Source organism: Nematolebias whitei, chromosome 10 (assembly GCF_014905685.2).
Source record: "Nematolebias whitei isolate Nwh7 chromosome 10, NemWhi1, whole genome shotgun sequence".
Lineage (NCBI taxonomy): Eukaryota > Metazoa > Chordata > Actinopteri > Cyprinodontiformes > Rivulidae > Nematolebias > Nematolebias whitei.
Window position 1 is genome coordinate 6,090,677 of NC_056507.1, and position 20,218 is coordinate 6,110,894.

General features: G+C 40.2%; 1 protein-coding gene across 1 annotated transcript in view; it reads left to right on the forward strand.

The window, feature by feature from the left end:
* The window catches only part of LOC119416093 (transcription factor SOX-6), a 145,700-nt gene that overhangs the window by 29,806 nt on the left and 95,676 nt on the right, over window positions 1–20,218 (forward strand). Inside the window, exons 2-3 of the mRNA XM_037683271.1 lie at window positions 4,392–4,611; window positions 8,063–8,273. Coding sequence (XP_037539199.1) covers window positions 4,393–4,611; window positions 8,063–8,273 — 430 coding nt within the window. The 5' untranslated portion in view covers window position 4,392. The remainder of the gene's footprint in view (window positions 1–4,391; window positions 4,612–8,062; window positions 8,274–20,218) is intronic.

A 20,218-nucleotide genomic window follows, 5' to 3' on the forward strand; every position in this document is an offset into this window, starting at 1 on the left:
CTACAGATTTTCATGAAGGTATTGGATTGTTGACTTCCCGTTTTAAAGTGAAAAATTTGAGCTAAGATACAATAGAAGTTAATACTTTAGATGTGCACGCTGTGCATTCTGGAGAAAATCTGAGAGAAAACGGAGTTTTTTATAGCAGCGAGAGACAATCTGAGTGAAAGGAGACGTCATGATGTATAAACTGTGTAAGAAGTGTAAACAATGTGAAAATAAGAGTTTAACAACCATTGTCAGGTTTATACATGGGCAGCTGTGGCTGAGTGGTTAAAGCAGTCGTCCTCCAATGGGAGCGTTGGGGGCTCGATTCCACCAGCAGACAAATGCTTAAGACACTGAACCCCTCATTGCCTCTGATGCGTGTCCCATGAATGTGATAAAGCTTTGATTATTCTCTATATGATGATTTGTTCAATTATCTTTGTGCAGAAATAGTAGAGTGCTGTATGAATGTGTGTGTGGAGGTAAATGACGGCACAGATTGTGTTGTAAAGAGCTTTGAGTATCTTAAATAGATAGATATTACACAAGTGCAGTCCATTTACCATTTGTACAGCTCAATTTAAAGTGAGTGACATCACACTGAGCTGAAGTTGTGATAAACGTTTTCAAAATATAAAACCAACTTTAATTACAAAAAAACAACAGGAAAAATTAATAGTTTCAATATTTAAACTTCAAATTCCATTAAAGTTTTAAGGCCACAGAGTTAGTTTACCAAAGGGGCAGTCAAAAATGAAGCTAAAGGATCTCTTCCTTGATGATCAGTGCGTAACGTGCACTGTTTTCCTCCTCCAGCCAGTCACAAAGACTTTGGGGCGTGCTTAACAACAAACTAAATGGTGTTTGCTGGTGAAACCCAACCAGTGGCAGCAGGTTAGGAGTCTGGACATTCCTGGCCATATGAGACACCGGTTCTAGGAAACCAAGCTTCCCCATGAACACAGCAGTAACAATATTGTCAGCTAAAAATAGGCTGTCTTCTGTCTTCTCTTATTTTATGCTTGCTTCAGAGTGGAGCGCCTGAGTAGATTGACTTGTTATGTGTTGCTTGTCGAGAGTCTTGTGATCTCAAGAACTCAAAATGTTGCGTAAACGCTAAGCCTTCTTGTTCCAAAACTTCCAGTGTGGAACGAGGACGGCACCGGTGTCAGGATGCAACGTTTGACAGGCCACTTTTAAAACAGAAGCTGTAACTTGAATGTATATACAGACACCTGTTGTCAACTTTTACTGCAAACACTGAGGACAAGGCTGCAGATTATTAAGAACCGTTATTTATGTACAGGAGGCTGCATTAATCTGGTCATAAACTTGAATTATGAGGTAAACTAAAATACTTTGTTTCTAATAAATTAAAAACGGTCGGTTACAACCTTTGGGGATAGATATTAACAAAGAGCATGTTGTTTTAGTATATTGCGAGAAAAAAGTTTATTAATAACAGCATCACAATAAAAAAAAAAACAGAATTACATTAAGCCAAACTTTAAGTGTTTTTTTTTTTAATTTAATTTAATTTAATTTTATTTACAACATAAAAAATAATACCAGAACAATGTACAGTAACAAGATAAAAATACAAACTCTCATGAAGGATATGGGGTCCGTGTACCATCCATTCAGTTGTTTTTTTTTATTGAGAATCCAAAATTACAAAAAAAAAAAAAAAAAAAAAAAAAAGATTTTATGTCATGTAATTTGTTTTTTTTCAAATGTATTTCCGGCCACTTCCGCTTTGGCTTAATGTAATTCTGTTTTTTTTATTTTAATGTTGCTCATTTACACCTCAGGACCACTGTTGTAAAAGGCTTACGAATTTAGAAAACAATATATTTTGGTTTTACGAGGAAAATTAATGTTCTTTTTGTTTTTAATCCAAATTTCAGCGTCCCAGCAGTCTGTGAGAGCTGCTGTCCGTTTCTCCTCTTCACCATGAGCTGCACATTTTCTTCAGAAGACTGAACTGGACTGCCTGTAGGCCAGTTTAGATCCCACACTTTGTTGTTCATTAAAATACTGCTGGAAGCTGCCCTGCTTTATGCTGTTTGGTCTGATGGGAGCACGTCTTCTCAAAAGTTAACTTCATGCCAGAAAATGCACCCCATGCTTGCCTTTTGTTTGGATGCAGCCAACTTTCTTTGGTAACAAACTCAATAGTTTCTTATTTGAGGCGTAAAGTCTCTTTGCCCCTAAACAAACTGAGACATGATTATTTGACTAATTTTACACAGACAATCAGAAGGGTTCGCTGACTGACATACTTTCAAACAGAGGTGACCCCAGTCAATAAACTCTGTGTTAGATTGGGAATTTTTGAGTTAATACCAACTTCAGACAGATTTCAGGATAAACCATCAGTGCAACATGGATTTAATATCATCTTCCCTTTAGAGCTGTAGCTTGCTCTCCGAACTGGAGCAAACTTTTGTGAGAAATTAATCCTCGTTTCTTGTTTTTCTCTGAAATACTTAATTCAAATCAGGGGCAAATGTTCAGTACAGTTTGTCCTTACTGTGCAGGTAATGAAGCTGTACTATTATTGGTTCTCCACCATCTTCAGGTCAGAGTTGAGGCAGTTTCACTTTTCATGCCATTCCACCCACGGCCCTCCTCTAGTTTAACCTGCGAGTCACTGGATGCTGCGTTCCAGCCAAGGCAGTAAAACAGTGACATGTTCAGAACATTACGGCCCATATGGTCTCTGAACAACGGTCGGAGCAGACGGGATTCCTGCCCATTTTACGAGTCACACTTCAACTTACTCATAAATAGTGTACACGCGCAGAAGTTCTGTTCAACAACTCAGATCAATGAAATGTGAATGAATCTTTTTCTTCCCTGTCAAATGTGTCTATCGTTGAATTGTTGCATATCTTACATCAATTTTTTTTCATTTCTTTGGTTTATGCTGACATTTAATTCTATTCTCATATCAAAATCTTTATGTTTCCTGTCTATAAATGAAATAATAATCACCGTTTTCTGCTTTGCCAAAAAGTGCAGCACTGCTCATTCCACTTAAACTGACAGTCATACGTATATTTCAAAGGCATCCAGGAGAACAGCTGTCCTTTCTAACTCAAACCCGAAACCCGGCCCAGACCGACCTGGATTAGGGCCGGTCCGGGCCATTATAATGTGATTAATGTGTGGGCCGAGCCGGTCTCGGGCTTTGATGCGGTTTTACAAATCATGCAGCACAAATAAAACTAAATAAGAATGCACAATATAAAATTGTGTTAATCTACTTGTATAGTAGGAGGCAGGTCCGGCCGGCTGGTTTAAAGAGGTTAAAAAGTTGCGTTAAGCTGAGATGGATCAGCTGATCACCATCGCGCGCATCCACTGACCCACCGGTTGAAATGGACTTGAGACCTGTCCAGAGTGTCCCCCACCTTTCGCACAGTGACTGCTGGACATGGGCACCAGCGACCTCTGCTACCTGAAAAGGAAGGTGTGTAAAGATAATGGATGGATGGATCAATCAGCTGATCACCGGCTGCGCGCGTCTCCGAACCTGCTGTCATCTGCGGTGAAGGAAGTAGCAGCATCTACAAAAGCCGAAGCGAGCATCGCGTTTAATTAAAATAGACTTGTTCTGTATTTTTCCAAATAATTTTACTCTAAAAATAGTTTTATTCATCTGTATAGCCTATCTTTATTTAGAGTTGATTTTTTTTAGGCAATTAGTTTTGTTACTATCCATTTGGTGAAACAAGAAATGTTATATCAACAAAGTCCATGCTCAATAATCCAGGTATACAATCCAACATTTTTCAGTCAGGTCATCTGGACAGTTTCTTTTTTCTGTGCTGAAACGTTTCGCCTTCGATCCAGAAGTAAGCTGGACTAAGCTGTTGGGGGAAGAATCAGTTTTGTTGTGTGTTTCCTTGACTGATGAAGCCTTCCGGATCGAAGGTGAAACGTTTCAGCACAAAAAAAAGAAACTGTCCAGATGACCTGACTGAAAAATGTTGGAAGAAGTCTTATGTCTTCCTTTTTCTAAAATACTTAAAAAAAAAAAAAAAAAGTCTAACTTATTTGCTTATAAAAGCAGTAAAAGCTTAATAAAAATAATGTTTTTTTTTGGTTCGGGCCTGTAATTCCAGTGAATTTGATCGGATCGGGTTGGGTTTGGAAAAAATGTCTACGTGCTGGGGTCGGGTCAGATTTTTTAGGCCTGAATGCAACTCCCGTCAGTGTTGGTTCTGAAATCTTTTGATATTTTGATTAACTTTTTCACCAAGAGATCAGCAGCACTAATATCACAATGTTCTCCTGTCACCTCTGTTTGTATTTCTTTCTGGTGCCAAGACTGTAAATCACACAAACCAAACCAAAAAAATCACCAAAATCCCTTTCTCTTTCTCCCTTCTTCACAGAATGATGTCTTCCATGAGAGCAACTCCTCCCTTTCATGTACCGTCTGAGGAGGCGGAAATGATCGGTCAGGACAACGGGCCCTGGGACGGCGCAGAGCGAGACAGCCCAAAGGAGACGGCATCGCCTTCTTCGCATGATGAGCCCCACCCGGACAAACTTCAGCCTGCCAGAGAGAAACCAACAGACGCTGAGTGGGAGCACGTCGGCCCTGCTGTGATGGTGAGAAGTGAATTACGCACGGAGAACAGAAACTGACCGTGCCCCAACACAAGATATGTTGCACTAACTCACATCTATAAAACAAAAGCGGTTGCTGTGCGGACACAGTGAACACACTTGGGGCACGCACCTCATAAAACACTCATGAAATACATGCTGGAGCGCACAGGAGCGCAAATTCTCATGCATAATGATGATCGCGCACTCTTGTGTGCCCACTTTTAAATGTATATATACACAAGCACTACACCGGACACACACACACACACAACAGCAGTCGTCTCTGGTCTATTTGCTGTAGGCAGTGCTGAAGGCAGCCCACTGAGGGTCCTCCTCCGGAGAGTTATACCCCCAGATTCTTCTCATCTACTCAGCATGTTTTCAGGTGTTTGTATGTGAATGTATTGAGGTGGTAGAACTTGGCTTCAGGTTCTGTTGGTCCCTGATGGATAAAGCTGGTTTGAGTTGAGCTTCTGAGGAAAGTTCTTGGAGTAAGGTTGCTGTTGGTATGATCATTGTTGCAAACACATCTCACATTTCCCTGACAAATGGGGTTCTGAATAAAATATTTTAATTGTTTTTGTATTACAAAACATTCATTTAGTTGTACAGACATTAAAATATACCCCTCAAGATGTTTAAGCTCAATCCAACTTTATAGAAACTTTGATTTTACTTTGCTTTAACTTCGAGGTTCAGAGCTACCTTCAGGCAAAACTCTTCCTCAATCCTGGGAAGCTTTACTGAAAGGGATACTTGAAGTTTTAGGCCCAGAACAACGAGCTCAGCGTGCAGCAGGAGTAAGTGTTGCCTCAGTTAAATCAGTAAAAGAATAACCAGTTCCAATATTTGAGTAAACAAAACAAAAAATGACAAACAGCTTTTTTCCAGACATTCCTTTTCAGTATTCCTTATTAAGAGTGCTAACATACTGATGCACCCTATTTACTATTTACCCAATAAACTTCTGTTTCTTTCATTATTTTTAATTTGCCATTTCTCTTGAAGCTTTGAAAAACAAAATCAATACCTGCTGCTTGATTGGGAATATTGTGCCATGACGTTTGGTAGACGTATTGAAGGAAATTTGCAAAGAGCAACGAAACCTTTCCACAAACACAACAATAGGATTTTGGCAGCGCAAGACAGAAAATTCAGAAACTTCACAATAGAAACGTCAAGTCAAACATTACTGAAAATTGGACTTTACATGACTGAACTGTCATTTTCATATCTTTAACAGTTAATTTAATTTAGTGATATTTGGAGATTTTACCACTGAAAGTTTAAAGTAACATGATGATGTCACAAACTGACTTTTGAGCTATCTAAACTTAAACATTTGAAAGCAAATACTTTTTTGCATGTTTTTTTTTTTTTTTTTACATTTCTCATACAGTTTATACATAACCAGATACTTCTGTCACACAGTTCAAAATTGGTTCAATATAATGTATCTTTGCAGCACGGTGGCGCAACTGGTAGAGCTGCTGCCTCTCAGCGAACAGGTCCCTGGTTCAAACCCCGGTCCAGGGGCCTTCTGGGTGGAGTTTGCATGTTCTCTCCGTGCATGCGTGGGTTTTCTCCGGGTACTCCGGTTTCCTCCCACAGACCAAAAACATGCATGTTAGGCTGATTGGTAACTCTAAATTTTCTCTAGGTGTGAGTGAGAGTGCATGGTTGTTTGTCTCTATGTGGCCCTGTGATGGACTTGCGACCCGTCCAGGGTGTACCCTGCCCCTTGCACAGTGATTGCTGGACATGGGCACCAGCGACCCCCGTGACCCAAAATGGAATAAACGGGTAAAGATAATGGATGGATGGATAATGTATCTTTATCCATCCATCCATCCATCCATCCAGCGTCTTTACCCACGTCTTCCTTTCCGGGTTGCAGGGGTCACTGATACCCGTATCCAGCAGTCACTGTGCACGAAGTGGGGGACACCCTGGACAGGTCTCCAGTCCATCACAGTCTTTATTTATCTTTAGTTTTTTTGTTTGTTTGTTTGTTTTTGTTTTATGCGCTACTGTGCATTTCAGACTGCCTGTCATATTAAGACATCTGTCAGGGAGTGAGAGACACATGTGCGTGGTTACCATGATGACCCTAATGAGCCATTGTCAGCATTTTTTTAACATTTATTTTGAGCTAATCTTTCTTTTTACTTTTTACACAGTTCAAACATAATGCTATTTTCACAGGTGAGATTATTAGAAATATTATTTAATCTTTAGGGATAAGAGTAGCTGCACTGGCATTTTTCTATTTAATAATTAACAATAATTATTGTTTACCACATTTAAAAAAAATATTAGAAATCTGATTCTGTTTTTTCTTCTTCAAAGAATCAGTTCAAGTTGCCTTGCTCAAGGGACAAACCTACAAGTTCACACATGTTGTCATGAACCTGACCATCAGCTCATCCTGCCTGCACCATTCAGGTTCTATAACTCCTTGTGTGTAACCTAAAAACACGCCTGAACAATCCACCAGTGACACACTATCCTCCAGTCCTCATTACAGAGGCATCTTCTGCTTAAAGACAAAGTGCACAGTGGGGCCCCTTGGAGCCATTTCAAGGGCGTCTTAAGATCCTGCTGTTCACCAAAGCTCGTTGTCTTTGAAACATAAGCCTCCGAAAGTTCTTGGAGATCCCCCCACACTCTGTAAGGAATGGAGAAAGCATCCTGAAATAGCTCCAGCGTTAGAACACCTGTGGTGAGGTCTGTTGTATGGGACAATATGGCCATCCCAAAGGGATTATCTTCTTGGTAAATATAGACTCATTGTGCCTCTTGCTTAACCCAGCAGAACACAAGCAGTCTCTTCATGCAAAAGAAAATATGAAGATCCATCAAAAGTATTTTAGCTGCTTCCCACCAATTTCGGAGTTTGGGTTGACTTTAACCAAGACAGGTTTCAGCCTTTTTTCTTTAGACTGCTGTTGAATTCTTAACAATGAAAAATATTAAGATATAAAAGCACCACTCGAGATACTCCTGCATAGCTGCACCTTCTCAGCTTTATGTGAACAAAGGTGATCGATCTTTTGTTTTCAAGCAGAATGAATCAGCTGTGGTTCAAGTCAGACAACAGTCTTTTTCTGTTCCCATTTATTCCAGAGCCTGTTCTTAGGTTGAGATTTTCTCATGTGAAAAGCAGATGTTAACATTTTACACTGAGCCATAGTATAATGCCACGGCAGGGCCATAAACAAGTGACCCAAGCAACTTGAAAGACGTAATGGAGCAGCACCATTGTACTCTTGCTGACAGATAGATCAAATACTCTAATCGTCACCTTCTGTTAGAAGCAAAAGGCAAACTTGAACTTGACATTTGCAGTGTTACTCTAGTAAGTTCATGTCAATGTTACTTCAGCCAAGTCCGAAGCCATATCCAGTAAGGGACTAAACTCTTGTAACTCGTGCTTGCTGTTTCTTCTCAGGACAATGAAAGCACCAAGGGCTGCTCAGTTTACACCTACCGGAATAACTCTACCTCTCCAACCAAACCAGAGGAGTGTTCTAGAGATCGAGGAGAGACGATCATCGGCCTCACGTTTGGGACACCGGAGCGTCGCAAAGGAAGCCTGGCAGATGTGGTGGACACTCTGAAACAGAAGAAGCTCGTTGAGCTGACCAAAACAGAACAAGACGGTAAGACTAAGCCCTCAGTTTATCATACGTACGTATGAGTGGGGAGGTTGTTTTAACTGTTTTATCTATCTAGAAAGAAATAGGGTAATTTTCTCTTAAGCCTTCCATTCAGATTTAGATGCTACATACTGTAGATTCTCTTTCACCGGACATACTTAGTTGTCGCTATTTGGAAAACAGCAGTACAAAATTAAAGAAAGCTGGTCCGATTGGGTTGATCAGTCGCCCACACCAATGTATAATGGCACTTTTTACAACGCAAACATAAATGGTCTTTGTTGGGTCTTTTCCAGGACTTTAGGTACATTAGCCTTCCCATTGTGAGAGATAAATTATGACAGGGCCATGATAGTTTTAAGCATGTACAAAAGTTCAGTAGAGAGGTTCTGATGGTTTAGCAACATAGTGGTAGCGGATCGTGGTCCATGGTGGAGCGTGGTGCCAGTGGTGGATGTGTATCTACTGTACAGTATAACATGGCAACTGCATGCGCTAGCGTGACTTAACCATTTGAATTTGAAGCATGATAGACCACATGCCTGAGCTACATCTCTGATCTTGACTATGTCATAGAAAGCTATCCTGATGCAGGCTCAATAATCCAGGTAGAAAAATCTAAAAAAAAAAAAAAGTTAAGTCTGGTCCTCTGGACAGGTAAAAAAAAAAAAAAAAATTGTAGAAACATTTCGTCTTTCGGTTGAAAGACAAAACATTTCTACAAATTTGTTTTTTTTAACCCATCCAGAGGACCAGACTTAACTTTTTTGGGGTCATAGAAAGATCTTGCCACAGACATGATACCCATGGTGGCACTGTCATACTTGTGTGGCTTGATCTTTTAGAGCAGGGGTTGGGAACCTTTTTGGCTGAGAGAGCCATAAACGCCACATATTTTAAAATGTAATTCCGTGAGAGCCATACAATATTTTTTAAAACTAAATACAAGTAAATGTGTATTTTATGTAAGACCAACACTTTTAAAGTACAATAAGCCTCTGAATTCTTTTTAATAACATTGTTATGCTGTTGTTAATTTTTTTTCTTTAGCAAACTCAGTGAAAGACTTGAATAAATCCCCCCCTCCTGTTGTCCCTTTCAGAGGCAAAACAGCAAGACTTTCCTCACGTAGTGTGTCACCGACAGCATACCTTGCAATCACGCTGAACTGGGATAAATGGCTTTTGTTTGTTGACTCATCCAAAGCGAGAGAAAATAATGTTGCTGCATTTATGTCCGTCACTTGTGTTGCCTCAATTTGATTTGCCATCTTGATGGTACGATCATGAACAGTTCTTGCCGATAGAGGCATGTCTTTTATTCGTTTAATTATCTTGTCTTTATCCGAAAAGTCTTCAAAAAGTTCATTGGCAACATCAAGCATGAATGTTTTGGCATACTCACCATCTGTGAATGGCTTTCCGTTTCTCACAATTGCTAAAGCACCAGCAACACTAGCCGAATTCCAGTCACCTTGTTAGGTCCAAACACGGAGTTGCTGCTGACTAGCTTGCACTCTGCACAGTAGCTCTTCACATGCGTTCTTCCTGCTGTCCCCCGCAGGATATTTCAATGCAAATGTAGCATGGCATGTGTCGAAGTGCCGCTTTATATTTGAACGTTTCGTCGATGCAATTTTATCATTGCATATTAGACACACTGCAGAACCTGCTCTCTCCAAAAAAAGCGAACTCCTCTGTCCATTCCTGCTGAAAAGTACGATACTCCTCATCTCGTTTTCTTTTAGCCATCTTCTTCGACACGTTTCCGCAACTAGCTAGCTAGCTGCTATGAAGGAAATTTACTTCCTGACCACCCATGTACGTTACGCATTATCCGATTGGCTCCAGCCACCCGTGACCATCTTTTATTTTTTTTATCATTATTTTTTTTTTATTAAAGATTTGTCTGCGAGCCAGATGCAGCCATCAAAAGAGCCACATCTGGCTCGCGAGCCATAGGTTCCCGACCCCAGTTTTAGAGCATAGCTCCATCCTGACGGTCAGAGAGAATCATGCCAGGGTGGGTGTATAGACCTGATGAGGGCAATGCTAAATATAGTGGGGAAAGCCTAATTGTTGAGTACTACTGTAACAGTAAATCAGTGTTTTGATGGCTTTCACACAAAAGGAGGTCTTCCAACATTTTTTGCAATCTAGCAATGTTTTGGAGTAGGTCATTGAGCCTAAAGACCTAAGGAAAATGGAATACCTTATTCCAATTTGTATAAACTTTGCTGACATACATACATACAGAAATTCTGAAATTTGATTAGATTTTGATTGAATTGTTCTAATTTGAATGTATTTATTGGTAAAGTTACATTAGTCGTCATTTTACCCATGTGTATTTTTGACACAAGCCTTTTTATGTTGTCAGTATGAAATAAAAAAAATAAAGAGATGAACCAGTCATCTTAAACAATTCACTTAAATGATTTTCTTATTGGATAACAGGTATGAATACATATAATACATCCTAAATCAGAAACTGTCGTAGATTTACTTACAACATGTATAAACTAAAGTAGTCTAAATGATGTGTTTCCATATTTACAGTACGATATTTTAATATTGAGATCAACAGCTCTTAATCTTTTATTAATGGTGTCAGATAAACTATTGGGTTTTCTCCAAACAACTGAAGCAGTTCCATCAGATCACCGTCCTTTTGATAGACGCACTGCTTTCTTTTCTTTTCGTTTGCTTATAAAGTGAGCTCGACAGTGCAGCACCCGACTGTTTTGTTTTCTCTTTCGTCTTCAGAGGATCTCAGAACATCTGACATTACAAGTGGTTTGTTAGATCACAATATCTGCGAGTGAAAACACAGGTTTCCCTTTCGCTCCTTCTTTCATCAAACACAGGAAGGCTGCTCCCGGCAGGCTTCGGCTTGCCCCCTTCCCTCCCCAAAGCAAGCCAGATATAAAGCCATCTAACACCCCCTTTACTGTTATGTGCAGATAGTAATCATGATGATATTAGAGGAGCGCTTGATCTCACTCATTTAGAGGTTTTTACTTTGTTATTGATACAGTAAAGTGGGCCAGACAGGGCAGCCTGAGGCACAGAGAACAGAGGGAGTTTCAAGACGAGCAGCTTTGTCTCTTGTGTATCGTACGAAAATCGACTTGAAAGGAAGACGTGTGTGTTTGTGTGTTCAAAAAGCTACGTGACAACTTCCTGATGAATCTAACAAAAATGTTAATGAAAGAAATGTATTTTACCCCCACAATTTTTAAACTATATGCCAAATTCAACAAAACTTTACTGGATTTATATCAATTTTCATTACATTTATTTCAGTTCAGTTTATTTATAAAGCGCCAAGTGACAACAGAAGTCATCTCAGGGCACTGATCAGAAACATTCAAAACACATAAACAAATAAAAATTCAATTAGTAACATTATTTATATATGGTAGGGTTTGTTTTTTTTCTTTTGATGGTGCTTATTTGTTTGTTAATAATCTTAAAAATCAACAAAAAACTCTTAGACAATAGTTTCTTCCACTCACTTTCTATATTAAATAATTGTTTTTAGGCATCTTGTGTTTAAATAATTAACTAGACTGATTATTTTCTGAACCATTTTATATGTGCCTTTTTTATGCCAGCATTTCATGCATAAAACTGAGACCTTCCCTATATATATATATATTTTTTTTTTTACCTCACTAAGCTTGAAATTAATTAAAAGCAGTCATGAAAATAAAAAGTAAAGGGGATTTTTAACGTCATGGCTAATATTTTATTTCCACAACTGGACTTCATGTCTCTACCATGAGATTTGAATGTACACATATTTATTTTTTGTAAATACATTTGGAAATATTTCATCCAAGGCCCAGAAATAACTAAAATTTCTGACAAGGTATTTATCCCATCGTATAAGAAGATGTGAGACAGAGGAAAATGTGCAGGGGAGGGGAGGCAACTCTGATGAATTTGGTTTTTCCCTTTGTTAATTAGCTACCGTCCCCGAGGACTAACAAGAGGCATTGATCACGTTGCAAACGCTTAGACAACAATCGAACAGAAGCAACATAACCAGGCGCGCCTCATCATACAGTGCAGGCATGAATGGGGCCTTGTAAGAGTTTCTGTGAATTGCTGTGATCCTTGAAAGCACATTGTGAAATTGTCTTTCAGGCAGCGTTGCGGTAATTCATTCCATTTGAAGCGTACATATGCAGATTGACAGCAACCTTAGATTTTTTCTTTTCTTTTTTTGCCTATTGAGCTTCGTCAAAGTGAGAGGTAGAATTCATAGAAAGAAGAGGCTGAATGCTTCATTAATTTAATTCTGTTTCGGTTGCTTTCACAGCTGATGAGCGCCGAACGCCTTGCTCCCTTTATTGTTTTTTTTACTTTTTTCACTTTTTATTTTTGTAAAATTTGATTGGATAACACTTTATCAATGCCTTAATTTATTTTTCACCTGAGAGACTTCCTTCACTTGTTTATATCCTTCATTTTTTAGGAGTTTTTTTTTTTTGTTTAAATTATCTTTTATTTATTACATAAAACAGAATAGACATTGCTCCTAAATCAGTGCTTGGATTAAGTGACTCTGGTAATGGTAAAAATGTATAAACTCACAATGTCAGACCTTCCATTCATCCATCCATTATCTTTTTTTACTCCCAAGTCGGGTCGCGGGGGCAGCAGCTTGAGAAGGGAGGTCCAGACATCTCTCTCCACAGCCACCTCTTCCAGCTCTTCTGGGAGAACTCCAAGGCGTTCCCAGACCACCTGACAGACAGTCTCTCCAGCGTGTCCTGGGTCTCCTCCCAGTTGGACATGCCCAAAGCACCTCCCTAGGGAGGCGTCCATGGGGCATCCTTACCAGATGCCCTAACCACCTCAACTGGCTCCTCTTGATGTGGAGGAGCAGCGGTTCTACTCCGAGTCTCTCCTGATAACTGAACTTCTCACCCTATCTCTAAGGGAGAGTTCAGATACCCTGCAGAGGAAACTCATTTCAAGCACCTTTATCTACGATCTCATTCTTTCGGTCACTACCCAGAGCTCGTGACCATAGGTGAGGGTAGGAACGTAGACCGACCTGTAAACAGAGAGTTTTGCCTTACAGCTCAGCTCTCTCTTCACCACAATGGACCGGTACAGAGTCCGCAATACTGCAGACGCTGCACCAATCCGTCTGTTAATCCCACGCTCCATTCTTCCCTCACTCGTGACCAAAACCCCGAGATACTTGAACTCCTCCACTTGAGGCAGAACCTCACCCTCAATCTGGAGAGAGCAAACCGTGTCAGACCAGTTTAGTATTTAAGATGAGCTGCAGTGTGCACGGCCATTCCAGTGCAAATTTTGGAACAACAGATATTAGAGATCTTTGTTTTGTTCTGATTTTGTTCAGATGTATTTTCTGTTCTTCTTTTATGTTTTAGAGCCATGTGTTAATACACGGACACCTACAATTTTTAGCGCGCATCATCAGAATTGCCGAAAAATGCAGACTTCACCAGATGCTAGAGCTTTTTCCGGTCAGACTTACCGTACAGTCAAACAGAAGAGGATTTATTAACATCTTGAGTGCTTCCTTCACCTAACATGGCTGATCCTTCATGTGCACCGCAGCCTGGAGCAGAACGGTGGAAGAAGATGTCGTTAAGCTGTGCTGAACCCCCTGTAGGCACGCTGTTAGCAGCCTCCAGCTCTGAGGAGCCCTTAGTGCCGGTGACACGTTTAATGAATAGACATGGCCTCACTTCAACACGTGAAGGATTTTTTTCCTTTTTTTTTGGCGCAACTGCAGCCTTAGCCTTTAAAAGCTTTATCAAGAACGCTTTCAAACTGTGTCAGGTAGCTGTATTAACACAGCTGGTTGCTGAAAATACTTACCTTTCACCTGGGCTTTCACAACATACAAACCAAATGGATAAGGGAAGGGTCTTGCCAGGGGGCTGACAATCTGACGTTTTCTTGACAATTTCATATTTATGTTAAGTTTTGCCTGCATCATGTGGAAGTCTTCACACAAAGGCAATCTGCACACAAAAGGTTTTCTCTGTGCAGTTTGAGCACTTAGCACTTACTAGAATGTTGCTGAACGAAAAGCTTCAAGGCCGTGATGAGCAAATATGCAAAAAAACAAAACAAAACAAAAAACCAGGCGAACTCAAGATCTTTATACTTTTGTCATTTAAAAAAAAAAAAAAAAAAACTTGGAAGCTGATAGGATGGGCAACAAAAGCCCAGAATAAGCAGAAATAAGAAAAACAATATGTCACCATTAGAACTCATTTAAAAAAGCACATTCAAGAGAAAGTCAAGCGTCTCTGGGTTTCTACCAAATGAACCTTAAACTCAGTGAAGTGTGCAATCAGGCTCATTCGGTTCCAATGAGCGAATTATGATCATCTGTATTGTTGTGCTCTAATAAAGCCGACCTGCTGCTGACAGGACCTGGCACGGCCACCATGACCCTCGTGCCAACTTAGTCAGCCATCTAATGTGCCTTACGCAGCTCTGGCGCCTGCCTGGCAAACACTTAAAATCACTCTAATTCCCGCTTAAACCAGAGCCTGGCTCAATTACCGTTCAATTCATGTGTTTGATTTGCAAATGAGGTGGGGCTCGATTTCAACGCTGCTGCAGAGAGACAGACACCTGGGAGCCGGATCCGTGAGCTCAGCCAACTCATTAAACGGAAGGTTTGATCAGTCACACTCAGAAACATTTATTTTTGACAACAGTCAGACAGAAACCTCAAGAGTGACTGAAGAGAATGTGGTTTTATGCTGCAATGTCATAGGCTAGGTTCATGCAGATCAACACAAGGTCAATGCAACGGAATGCTGAGAACGAGAAGAACCGTCTCGACTCGCCAAACAAACAAGAAATACCAAAGCATGCAACAGAAAGATGAAAACAAGACGCCAAAAGTAAAAAAAACAAATGCATCTGGATGACTGTGGCTGATTGGCTAGAGCAGTTGTCCTCCAATGCAAGAGTTGAGGGTTCGATTCTACCAGCAGTCACATGCTGAATTGTCCATGGGCAAGACAATGAACTTCTCATTGCCTCCAATGTGTCCCATCGGTGTATGACTGTGATAAAGCTCTGATTAGTCTTTGTACAGATCTAGTAGAGTGATGTACAAATGGGTAAATGAGGGCACAGATTGCTGTGTAAAGAGATTTGAGTATGTTGATAAGATGGAAAAGCTCTAGATAAGTACAGTCCATTTACCATCTACAGCAACATGGTTCTGTTAGCAGCATGATGATAACAACAACCACGGCAATGAACGATGACTGCCCTCCAGAACCGGGTCAGGTAGACACAGAACATCCAAGGTTTCCCCACGGAGCTAAACTGTTTCATAGAGTTCGGTCCGTGCAGGCAGATGGAGGAGACAACCGCCATGACAGGCCAGAGCCTGAGCCCGTGGCTGGAAGGGGACCGGGAACTGAACCACCATGGCACGATGGCAAGGCAGCGACACACAAAACTCCAAGTGTGTCATGGTCATACCTGTAGCGTGGGTGTGCAGTGTAGGCACAAACCATCCATCCATCCATCCATCCATTTTCTTTACCCGCTTGTTCCTTTTTGGGTCACGGGGGTCGCCGGTGCCCATGTCCAGCAATCACTGTGCGAGGGGCGGGGTACACCCTGGACGGGTCGCAAGTCCATCACAGGGCCACACAGAGACAAACGAGACAAACAACCATTCACTTTCTCACTCACACCTAGGGACAATTTAGAGTTACCAATCAGCCTAACATGCATGTTTTTGGTCTGTGGGAGGAAACCGGAGCACCCGGAGAAAACCCACACATGCACGGAGAGAACATGCAAACTCCACCCAGAAAGGCCCCTGGACCGGGGTTTGAACCAGGGACCTTCTCGCTGAGAGGCAGCAGCTCTACCAGTTGCGCCACCGTGCCGCCCTAGGCACAAACCAATTAAAACTAAAACAAGAGGAACAAAAAAAGAGCGAGTCGCTCCCGTCTGCGCTGCCATACTGTGGCGCACGTGATGAATACCGGTACTCTCCAAACTGACTCTGTTTTGCTTTTTCCCCCCAAAATATTCTATTAAATTCCATGCATTAAAAACAGAAATGTTCTTTATTTGTTAAAAACAAAAATCATAAAAAACACCAAATTTAGTCACACATTAGTTAATCAGAAAATCCCAGACCACTGATGCTATTTCAGATTTGTGAATGCCACCAACAACAACCCCTCCCATCATATGGAAATGAACATAATGCACGGCCTCCAATCTGACATTAGTGGTTAACATGATGATGCACTTAGGCTCAAACAAAACCAGATTCTTTTCATAATTATTCATGACTGTCTTGAACTGCAATACTTTATAATTATGTCTTAAATATAAAACACATGTCGTATTTGTTGAGCCATACTGTTGTTGTTGTTTTGGACCGGGTGTCCTGTTTTATTCTCTATCTTTATAACGAGAAGAGCGAGTTGATTTCAGTGAAATCGGGCACGTCCGATGTGAAAAAAATACAACGTTTGAATCAAAGCTGTTGGTTTGGATTAACGTGCATCATCTTTATCAAACGTGATGAAACTGAATACATTTCTGATGGATAAGCAAAGATTTAGGGGTGATTTTTAGTACATAATGCTGATTTTGTATTGTTGTCTTTGAACAAAGCTCATTTTAAAATTAAAAAACAGCATATCTTGAATAAATCACGAGCCTGCTGCCTTGCATACAGATGTTTTAAACACATCTTGCTTTATCCGTTAGTTCTATAAGTACGTGTTGGAGGAGAGTCTCAGCTACTACCACACCACATTTCAGTTCAGCTTTTGTAAAAATGACAGTTATATTCACGTTTGTGACTTTTTTTTAAAGGTAAATTAGCCGTGGCAGTCATCTTGAATCAAGTTTACTCCAAAAGTCAATCCGTTGTAGAAGCACCACCATAAATAAATCTGTACAGTGATGAGATATTTTGCTAACAGTCAGACAAACACAGACAATGATTACAATCAAAAGAGCAGTTTTTGCACTTTCGTTCACCGAATTAAATTAAACTAATTTAATTTTAATTAGTTAAATTAACTGTGTCCAGAGCTGCAACAACCTGCTACAACTGTGGTTATCAAGTGGTGGCTCGTGAGCCACTCTTGGTTTGTTGGAGGTTTTTTTTATGGGCCACACATCCTGAAATTAAAAATATCTAATGATTATAAACATCTATTTATATGTTTACAATTTAAAACAAAAGAAAAAGATCAGATTCTGGTAAATAAGGAAAAAATACATAAACTGTATTTTTTTTAACCAATGTTTTTCAATTTACCGTATTTTTCAGACTGAGGCGCAATATCAATGAACCATACATAAGGCACACCTGATTATAAGGCGCATTAAGTGAAATAAATTCATTTTGACAGATGTTTGAGTGCCTTGTACCTCATAAAATTTGTTTGAGGTCAATAAGCACAACCAGAATTAATATATAAGCTGCATAAAATTATAAGACTCACTGTCAATTTTTGAGAAGATTAAATGGTTTTAAAAGTTCTTTATAGTCCGAAAAATACAGTAAGCAAACTATGAACTATGCAGACCTATGTGATTTTTTTTTAATTGTGGAAAACATAATTAAAGTATAGAAATAAAGCATCAAGTTAAAGTGTGTTTTACTTCTTATAGTAGTTCTAGTTTTCACATATTTGCAAAAGAAATGACCAAAAAAGCAGGAAAATTAAACCTGTTAAAACCAGCTTTATTTTTGTTTGTGTAACAATAAAATTCAGTTTTATTTGAGTTTTGGTCAAAGCTTGAAAGAGCCGCTGCAGACGGGTCAAAGAGGCGCAGGTTGCAGACCCCTGGTTTAAGTGTTGAAATCTTTTAAAGGGAGACTCCGTGTAATTATTATGAACAACAGATTGAGTGGTAACTTTAAATTGTCCCTAGGTGTGAGAGAGAAAATGGTTGTGTGTCTCTTTGTGTCCCTGTGATGGACTGGAGACCTGTCCAGGTGTCCCCCGCCTCTCGCACAGTGATGGCTGAATATGGGCACCAGTGAGCCCGTGACCCAAAAAGGAAGAAGCGGGTAAAGATGGATGAATCACCTGTTACTGCTAGCTCAGTAAACCTGAGTTTGGAGAATATGACTGGATTGATGAGCTAGTTTAAACGAGGCCGCGAATCTAAAACACACACAGCTGTTGATGTAAATAATTTCTAAATGTGGTGCCAGTTTCACATTGCACAATCAATCCAGCAAAAATAGTACGATATTCATGCTGTAAGTGCTACAGCTAGCTGCTTCTGCCAAATGTTTTTGTAATTAATCACAGGCTTTAAATAAATAGCTGCGTAATGAAATGTAAAATGTATAGAATATTAAATTTGCATTAATCACTATGAAAGGTTGGTCTTTGTTTTTATAAGCTGAGTTTGTTCAAAAAGCTCTCTTCAACAGGTAAGATATTCTTTGTTTAAACTCCTCCCTGAAACCCCACTTGAAACGATCTGAACTGTCGTTTTCATTCCACTCCAACAACCTCAGCTCCATTATCCTGTCATCTCTCCCGGCTCCTTGAGGACCCGCTGGTTAATGAACTCTGTTCTGCTCTGCGTCATCCAGTCTGTAGTCTGAATGATCCTCGTTCACATCCTGATTTGAACCCAGGCCAGAGCTGCACGGTCATCCAGCCACCCACATCATGCCTCTAACACGTTGCTCTGTGACAATAAGCCTGGCTGCACTTCGCTGTTGCAAATTTCTGAAAGCTTGTTTCAACATATCTGCTGCTCCTGCCTCTCACACTGTGGATCATACTTTAAAGGCTCCTTTGAAGGGGCTCAGGCTAATTACTTATCCTCCTTTTTTAATAAAATGTCCAGCAAGATGTCTCATTAGTCACTAAACAGGCTGCAGCTTAGCTGCTTGATTACATCTGTCAGTAACTCTAGATTAAATCATCTGGAGCTGCAGAGAAAGAACTGAATATTAAAGCAAGGCCCTTGAGCTTCACGTGTCTTTTGCCTTTTACCTGCAGGAGTGTGAGTGTGCATGTGTGTGAGTGTGGGACAGGCAGTTGTGATTACTGTTTAGCAGCAAGCATGGTCATCCCCAAGAGTTAATCTTGTTGGCTAGTTGCAAAGCCTTCGCTCTGGCACTGTGTTTGCCTTTCTGTGTAGGATTGACAGCTTGAGCTGTGATTGTATGCGGGGGACGCCTTTCGTACTTGCTTTGTGCATGAACATTTGCATTTTAGCGCTTGCATTGCGTCTTAACTTGCCATATTTTGGCTGCCGGGGCAACAGTGTGTGTGCACAGAAAGGCAGAACATACTCCTTTAATCCTTTACGTCACAGATAAGAGTTTGCCGATCAGCTCCGCTCTCCTCCGGACCTCTTGTGGTTGCTTTCGATCGTTCACTGTGTAATTGCTGGGGCTGTCCTAACTAACGGTCAGCTGCAGCTTGTGGGCTCTGACGGTGCAGCGAGCAGCCTGGTGCTCCTCTCATCTGGCTGCAGGCCAGCCAACATATGGTTCGAGTTCATCTACAGTGGTTAGTCGAAATAACTTTGTATGCCATCCAAAATAATCACGTTAAATGGTGATTTGATTTTTTTAAACACTAGGATATTAGTTGAATAAATTGGTTAAGGTGAATTTGATGTAACAAATAATAATTTAAAAAAAAGTTCTAGAAACATGTATAGTCAAAGCTAAGATCACAATTAAAGCCAATAACCCAAGTTTTTTATGGCTCTTGAAAGAGAATGACTTTGGAAATTATTAAATGATTTTCTGTTTAATTGAAATTTACAATGAACTTGCTAAAGCATGCTGGTTTTAACTATTTGTTAGATATCCAAAAAAGTTAAATCTGGTCCTCTGGACATTCAAAAAAACAAAAAACAAAACAAAGCAAAAAAATCTAGAAACGTTTCGTCTCTCATCCAAGAGACTTC